This window comes from Pelodiscus sinensis, chromosome 2, assembly GCF_049634645.1.
Source record: "Pelodiscus sinensis isolate JC-2024 chromosome 2, ASM4963464v1, whole genome shotgun sequence".
Taxonomy (NCBI): domain Eukaryota; kingdom Metazoa; phylum Chordata; order Testudines; family Trionychidae; genus Pelodiscus; species Pelodiscus sinensis.
The window spans coordinates 207,632,923-207,641,219 of NC_134712.1; the positions used below are offsets into that span (position 1 = coordinate 207,632,923).

General features: G+C 43.5%; 1 protein-coding gene across 1 annotated transcript; it reads left to right on the top strand.

The window, feature by feature from the left end:
• The first annotated feature begins 484 nt into the window (after positions 1–484).
• On the top strand, positions 485–8,028 carry COXFA4 (cytochrome c oxidase associated subunit FA4). The gene is made up of 4 exons (XM_006114517.3): positions 485–644; positions 1,398–1,486; positions 1,691–1,751; positions 7,803–8,028. Exons 1-4 carry the CDS (start codon positions 603–605, stop codon positions 7,857–7,859), a joined length of 249 nt encoding a protein of 82 aa, XP_006114579.1. The 5' UTR covers positions 485–602; the 3' UTR covers positions 7,860–8,028.
• The last annotated feature ends 269 nt before the right edge of the window (positions 8,029–8,297 follow it).

The window sequence follows — 8,297 nt, forward strand, 5'->3', positions numbered from 1 at the left end:
GGGACACGTGCCCAGGCGCCCTTCCAGCAGCAGGCTCCAGGAGACGCAGTGACAGGCGCCACGCGCAGCCGCTGTAGGGCTATCTTTAGAACGCCAGGTCCCGAGGAAACGATTTTCACGCGCCCCAGCCCCACGGCACCTGCTGCAGAGGCGGAGTCACGTCACCCCTCTCCCTCTTCCCCCCCCTTCCTATGGCTGCAGAGGTATTCAGTTGGCGCATGCGCAACGCACCCTTCCAAGTCTCCTTTGTCCCCCCCCCCCTCCCACTGTCTAGGTGTCTAGGTAGATGCCTGTTTTCTGATTTGGGGGCACAAGTCCCGGAGATAGGAGGTCGTGGGGGGAGGCGTAGCTGACTCCATACGAAGGTCTCTTCAGGATCTGTTTGTTCGGCGGCTGAGGCCGGGCCAGTCTCACGGCGTCAAAGTGAGCGCAGGCAGCCATCAAGGCAGCCCCGTCTGGGTGGTTATCTCCGGCCCTTGCAACGCAGGGTCCTTGAATGACATTGGGCCGCAGCAGCGAGCTAGACACGCCGAGAGCAGCATTTACTGAGACGCTGAGTCTGGGGCTTGCGGAGCGCGAGACCCTCCCGCCCAGTCGCCACCATGTTCCGCCTCATGATCAGCCAGGCCAAGAAGCATCCGAGCGTGCGTCCCGGAGCCGGGCGCGGGGGGAGAAACGGGGCTGTGGGGCGGGGCTCGGAGCCCGCACGCGGAGAGGGGCCAAGGGAGCGGTGGGGGCGCGCTCAGCGCTCTAGGGATCGGTTGGCGGCGTGACACAAATCCCGCCACTTGCTCTCGAGTCCGCCTGAGCCCCCGGCGCCGGTTCCCGCTTCCCCCCTGGCTCCGTGGGGCGCCTCGCACCCGGGCTAGCTCCACCTTGTGACAGCCACTAACGGAGGCCCGTGTGTGCCGGGCGAGGCCGTGGGCCCCGTTCCTCCGAAGAAGCCTGGCATGTACCCGTGAGATCAGCTGAGAGATCCAGGCCTCAGCGAGGCTCCTTTCCGAGCTTAGTCGTGGTAACCAAGTGACTCACTTGGTTTCCTGGCTCTTGTGACCCAGAGTGTCTGTCGCAGGTGCCAGTGATGTAATTTACCCTCCACAGTTGGAGAGTTAATTTCTTCCCTCTTCTTCTGGGCATTGTGGGGCACTTGGTAGTGGCACCCAACTATTCCCCATTTTTTCCGGGTGAGTAGGATCTCCTAGCATTGGAGCATCCTGCAGACCTGTTAGGTCTTTTACAACTAAGCACTTAAACTACGTAAGAGTACATCCTTCCATGGCTCAGAACTAGTGTGCCAAATGTGTAATCACTGGGTGAGACTTTATCATTTCTAGCTTTGCTTTCTAGATGGTGTTATCTTTATGTTTATCTTTCCATTTCCAAATGTTTCATTCTAGTTGATCCCTCTCTTTATTTTTATTGGAGCTGGAGGTTCTGGTGCAGCCCTGTACATTATGCGCTTGGCAATGTTCAACCCTGATGTCAGGTAGGCAGTAAATTCTCTCTCTCTCTGTTTTGAAGTAAATTTTCGAGACTGACCACAGTATTACTGGTTTTCTTATGTGGAAATTTGTCAGGACCGACAGTGATTCATGTTCTTTAAGTAATTAAACATCAGTTCTGCATATACAATGTAGGTTAAAAGCAGTGTGATTCGTATCTTCTTACGTTATTGTGTTTCTCTTTGTAGTTGGGACAAAAAGAATAACCCTGAGCCTTGGAATAAGTTGGCTCCCACTGATCAGTACAAGGTAAGAGGCAGCAAGGCGTTTAGCTATTAGAGCGTTGACTTATCCACAGATGTTGCCTGTGGTCTGACTATTTTTGGAGGGTCAGGTCCCTGAGATACTAGTGAGAGGAGTAGCAGTGACAACTTAATATGCTTCTCTGCTATCAGTTTTCCAGCCAGGTTTGATTTTGGGAACTAGCAGTGTGTTGATTTGAAAGGCAGGGCTAGATTTGAATATTAAAATGAGACTGCCTGTTTAGACTTTACTTTTTCTTGGAGGCAATGCCCAGTGAGGTGAGAGAAGTCTCATTACCCAAGGCAAAGCATTGAATGAAAAAAATAAAGCAGAAAATAAATACTTGATACAGAGCAACAAGGAAAAATGTTACTCAGTAGTTAGTCTTAAATAGAGGAGGGAGGAGGACACAAGCTTAAATAGCTTAGAGGAGGGCACGAGATCTAGGGGTCATAGTGGACCACAAACTAAATATGAGCCAGCAATGTGATGGAGTTGCCAAAAAAAAAGGGAAAAAAAGGAAACCTGATTCTGGGATGCATTCACAGGAGTGTTGTGAGCAAGACCCAATAAGTAATTTTTCCGCTCTGCTCTGCCCTGATTAGGCTTCAGTTGGAATAGTGTCCAGTTCTGAGCGCCACATTTCAAGAAAGGTGTGGAGAAAGTCCAGAGAGAAGCAACAAAAATGATTAAAGGTCTAGAATACATAACCTATGAGGGAAGACTGAAAGACCTGAGCTAATTTAGTTTAGAAAAGAGAAAACTGAGAGGGGACATGATAGCAGTTCTCAAGTATCTAAGAAAAAGATGGAAAAAGAGGTGTGAGGTCTAGGATGGAGGTTGGGTGCATAGAGTAAGGGACTGGAATGCAAGAGACTGTGAGGTTGGAGAGGAAGTTTGGGTGAAGGAGGGGATTGTGATCTGGTTCAAGCGATTGGGTTGTAGGATCAGAAAGGGAGGTGGGGGTGCAGGAGAGGATTCTGACCTTGGGGAAGGGTGCAGGAAAGGGTTCAGGGTCTGGGGGGAACTTATGACTTGGTGGGGGGGGAAGAGCGTTTGGAAGGTGACTTGGTGAAGGGAGTTGGGGTGCCAGAGGCAGGCTTTGGCTGGAAGACACTTACCTAAACATCTCCTAGCCAGCAGCCCTGCAGCACCCCCAAGGCAGGCTGGGCTCCCTGCCTGCTACAGCCCCAGAACATTGAAAATGCAGCCTGCTCCCTCCATGTGGCTCTCAACTCCGGGAGTGGGGAGAAGCTTGCACTGCCCCCATCTCTCAGACAATCTCTCAGCTCCTGTTGGCTGGCTGTTTCTGACCAATAGGAGCTGAGGATTGGTCTGGTGGAGGGAAGATCACCCTAAGCCGCCTCCTCCCTCCAGAATAGTCACATGGAGCAGCCCTGCATTTAAAATAGTGACTGCTATATGCCTGAGGGTCTCAGGAGGGGTGTCCATGAACCAGATTTGGTGGCTTGGTGGTCTGCATCCAGCCCGCAAGAGGTATCTTGCCCACCCTTGTTCTAAGCTTTGGGCTGAAGACCATGCATAATAGATGTTATGCTAAAGTCAGTTTTGGAATCGAACAATTTTGACTTCAATGCTACTGCAAAAGTCTTAAATTTTTTATGCTTCTATCATGATCAAGTAAGTAGCAGGGTTTACTATAACTTGCAGAGAGTGGTGTATTTACATACAAGTTTGTGAATAAACCAAAAAAAAAAAAATCAGTGGAGTTGGACAACTATAGTCTTTTTATGATTTAGTACTGTACTATGGGTTCCATTGTTTGATTCTAAAAATCATCTGCTAAAACAAAGACCCTCGTATTTTGTGAAAAGTGTATACTGTTGAGATTGTACAATGTTGCTGAACCTCTCTTGCTGCAGTCCTCGCTTGTTTGTTCTTAATTTAATTAAAGTAGGTATTGTAAAGAGAAGGGCAATTTAGTAGAGACAAATAAGATACATATGTGAGATTCTGGGTCTTTTATATAGGCTAGTTTTGCCATCGGCTGCAAAAGAAGTGTCTCCGTGTGCTTTAGGTTGGTTCTTTTCTGAATAACGGCAAATTCTGCTTTTGTATTAGTAGAGGCTGGGAACACTACAGAAGTCTCAAGGTTTACCATATTTGGTAATGTGTGTCGTTCTCATTTTTTCTTGGCAATATTACTAAAACAGCTCCTTGTGTTGTGGAAACTAAAGTAGATGCAAATTATAGACACAGTGGCTGATGGCATATAATTCTAATAAATAAAGTAGTTTATTTTTTAAACATCTCTGGGAAGACTTGTTAAGAAAATCAACTCTTTCCTTAAGAGATGCAGATTCTCAGGATTATAGTGGGAGTAAGATGGAAGCATGTCGTGAGAATGAAGGTGTTAAGACTGCGTAAAAACCTCATTCTAGTTGCTCAGAACTTGACCAAACCCAGGAAGTATTTGGTTTGACCAAAGATGACTTATTTTACAATATGAATTTCAAAACTGGTTCCACTGATTTAAATTCTAGTTGCAGAGTTCAAGCTAAGATCTATGTGCAAGTACACATTTCATTTCACAGCTCAAGTGAACCTTTGTGTTTTAGCTGTGCAAGTATATAAGTTGAAGTCCTGGTAACCCAAACTGATGTGAATTGGATATATCCCTGAACCTTTGAAGTCCTGGTAACCCAAACTGATGTGAATTGGATATATCCCTGAACCTATGAAGTCACTATTTTACACTATTTTTTTTGTACATAAGATATTTTAAGTGAAAGTATTAAGAACTTTTAAAAGCTATTTAGGAACAAATATTTCAGGCTACGTCTAAACTGCAAGCCTCTTTCGAAAGAGGCTTTTTAGAAAGATACTTTCGAAAAAGCCTCTTTTGAAAAAGAACATCTAGAATACAACCAGTACTTTCGAAAAAGCACAGTTCGCATTATATAGTGCATTTTTTTCAAAAGAGCACGTTTGAAAAGCGTCATTCCTTGTAAAACGAGGTTTTCTGCAGTAGAAAAAACTGCCGTGTTCTTTCGATTTACTTTCAAAAGAACACGGCAGCAGTCTAGACACAGGGGAAGGGTTTTTTGTTTTTGAAAAAAGGCTACTTTTTTTTTCAAAAAAACCCTGTAGTTTAGACACCCTCAGTATATAAGTATGGACACAGTAGATAGCAGTGGCAGGAGAAACTGAATATTATTAACAGACAGGTCTAATGTATAAAGAAGCTAGGAAGTGACAATCTTGAGGAAATGAGAAATAATTTTCAGATGGAACAAAGATCAAGTATGAGGGAGGCTACTCAGGCTTGCCTACACAGAACAGCTTGGTGAGTCAGGACTCCTATAAGAGAACTGAAGTATACTATGGTAAATGTAATTTTTTTTTAATTATTCCAATCTTTTCCTTGGAACTTTAGTAAGGGCTATTTCCCTATCATATTTTACCTTTTTTTTTAATATTTCTGTGTATTCTGCCTGGAGTTCTGCTAATATACTTGTGATTTTTGTTGTGATTTTTTTTTCTTCAGTTTTTTTGTAATCTAGAGCTGAATCACTCAAATGTCTTCATAATCTTGCTTTTGGGTAAAGAGGCCTGGAAAACTACTTGTTGAGTTTCAAAGTTATGTCTTTTCACATGGTGGTATAATGAATATATTTTAGTTGTAATGGTTACGGCTAGACCTGTTGTCATGAAGTCTAATGTCTAATTCAATCTTAAATGCTAAAATATGCCCAAATTACTATTTGGCCACTACTTCAGTGTTGACTCATATCATTGTCATGCTTTTTCTAAGCTCCTAATGTAAGATGAGAGACTTGGTCTATAACCAAAATTGTACCTTCTTTCTTGTCTATTCTTTATTGCAGTGCCATTTATTTTAGCACTGGTCCAAATGGCAATCTGAGCCACAGTCTTTGAACTTGGTTAGCCTTGCATCTTTTTACTAACACTGTCCTAAAATGTTTTTGCCCACTTTATGCATGTTCCCAGCTTTCCTTATTACTAATACCTGGTATATGAACTAGGGATGTAATAGTGTAGTCAATTAAGTGATAAGCAAAAGCTTTTAGGTTAATGCTATAGACTACATGGATTCCCTCTCCCCCGCTAGTAAACTTTTTAGCAGGCTAGCCAGCAGCGCAGCTCACTCCTGGCTTGTGACAGGACTGGGACCTACTCCTGCTGCGGCTCTGTATTTAAAGTGCATTAGGAGCCGGACGGGCAGGCAGCCCACTAAGTTCCAGCTTGCACTGGGTCTGAGAGCTCAGACCCTCCTTCCCTTCTGTACAGGAGCTGCTGCCACCCTGCGCTGCTGCTGCTTTATCAGAGTCTGGGAGCTGATTTTCAAACTGGATCTCCTCGTGGACCAGCAGTCAGAGGCAGCAATTCAGGGGGCTCCTCTGGAATGAGGCTGGAGCATGCTGGCTGCTAGTCCTATCCCTGGGGACTATAGAATGGTCAACTAACTGCTAAGAATTCATGAGGTTACTTGATTGATTAAATGATATTTAATATCCCAGATATTGCACATAAAGTTGTTCAGTCTTACCCTTCATTTTTTTTTCTCCTAGATAATGAGGGATTTTTGTCTTAATTTTTTTTGAGGGCCTCTGTACTGGTTGCCAATCCCTAACTGCTTTAAAATTAGGTACATTTTATTTAATTTGACTTGGAGTGACCAATTTGATACATGCAATTTTTTGCATGTCCCCACTTGGTGGATGTGGTTGACAGAGCACATCCTTGCTTCCAGGATGTGCTCCTTGAATTGCATCAACTCAAGGAGTGATTCTGTGGCAGCTGTCCCGCAGTTCCTGCAGCAGACTGGAATTCTGGGATAGGGTCCCAGTGCCTCATGGGTGGGGGGGAACATTGTTGCGGGTGGCTATGGGTGCATGTGGTCAGCCTCCCATGTCTGTGGTTCAGAACTAGCAATGTCCTGTGATGTGCTTGTCTAAGCCCCTTTGTTTTCATGTAGCATTGCTGTGTGAGGTTTCTCCACCCCCAGCAATCAGATCCTGTCTTCTGAACATTCTGTGTTAGAGGTGCTTGATCCCTGAGCATGTATGCTCAACTTTGAATTGCTGCAATGGGAAATGAACATTCAGAAGTTCCTGGGGCTTTTCCTACTCACCTGACTGAAGATTACTGGAGTTCAAAGTGGGTGCCAGAGCTTTCAAAATGGAGTAGTAATTCCAAATTACAATGGTGTTTATAACTGCCCTTAATTTTAGGTTTGACTGTCACCTCAAGGTTTACTCCATTCATTCAGGTGGCATATAAGAGTCAATTTTAAAACCATTTAGATCAATGGGAGTGGCTAGGCAGTGTAGACACTTATTACAAATTCAACCGGACACTGAATACATCGATTTAAACTCGTACTGTATTCCTACATGTATTACTCATTAGGTTTTATTAATCTAAATTTGATGGCATTAAGTAGCTGGTGTTGAAGTGTATGGAATCCTCTAATTTTGGTTTAAATCATCACTTTCAACTGGTATTGAAACATCATGTGGGGCCACTTTGGAACCAGTATGGCACTAGCCATAATAACTTACTCAAACATTACTGGATGAGAAAAGACACACCCTGTTTTCTCAAAGAGAACTTGGCCAAACTGTTAGTTCTTCATAATGTGATGTTAAAAAAGCGGAGGTGCAAACACCATCTCCTCTCCAAATTCTGTATATTAATATTACCTGGGAAAGATAAGGAAGTTGAGAGTTCTTGAAGGGAAAAAGCTAGAAAATGATTTAGTTAAATGCTGCGGTGTAGCTGTGTCTTTCAGACTTGCTGTAACAGGATTCTTGTAGCATATGCTAGAAAGTATGTACTATCAGAACTTAACCTAGAAGTGTATTTTTAAAAAAATAAGCAGTTCTAGTGCTATAATAAAACTGCATTTGACTAATGTCTCTGGAAGAAAACCAAGTGGCATATATATAGCAATAACGGTAGTGTTAGTGTGAAAGTAGTGTTCTCCCCTCACATATGTACAGACTTCGATCTTGTTCTGCTCAAACCCTCTTTTTTTTTTTCCCTCCCCTCCCCCCCCAATGTCCCTCTTAGTTCTATGCGGTCAATGTGGACTACAGCAAACTGAAGAAGGATCGTCCTGATTTCTAAAGAACAAATTCTCCCCTTACAAGCTGCACAGATTGAAGGTCTTCCAGAAGCTCTCCGCACAACTGATACAGTTAATCATCCAGGAAATGTTAATTAAGTTTGCCTCACATTGCACTTTCAATCGTGCTGGAAAGTAGCTTGTTGGGGCTTAATAAACATGTGAAACTTGTTTGGTGTATGTGTATCTTTTAAAAAAAAAAAAAAAAAAAAAAAAGACCCATGCTGATACTGGCACTTATATAATCCAGATGGCTGGTGTTTCAAATGTACAGGAAAAACAGAACTGGCATTTCTGCTCAAACTCTGAAATAAAGCAGTTTGCTTTTCTTAAGAAGCTTCCTCCTCTTGAGAACAGTGATGAAAAATATCCTGTCACTGGTATTGTTAAATTAATTGGCTCTGAGTAATACTATAAATAATAGAATTTTCTGCGGGGTT

Excerpts from the sequence above, each read along its gene's own strand:
- COXFA4 (XM_006114517.3), top strand. The coding sequence starts at position 603 with ATGTTCCGCCTCATGATCAGCCAGGCCAAGAAGCATCCGAGC. Across the intron at positions 1,487-1,690 it reads ATGTTCAACCCTGATGTCAG|TTGGGACAAAAAGAATAACC; the intron begins GTAGGCAGTAAA and ends TTCTCTTTGTAG. Across the intron at positions 1,752-7,802 it reads CTCCCACTGATCAGTACAAG|TTCTATGCGGTCAATGTGGA; the intron begins GTAAGAGGCAGC and ends TGTCCCTCTTAG.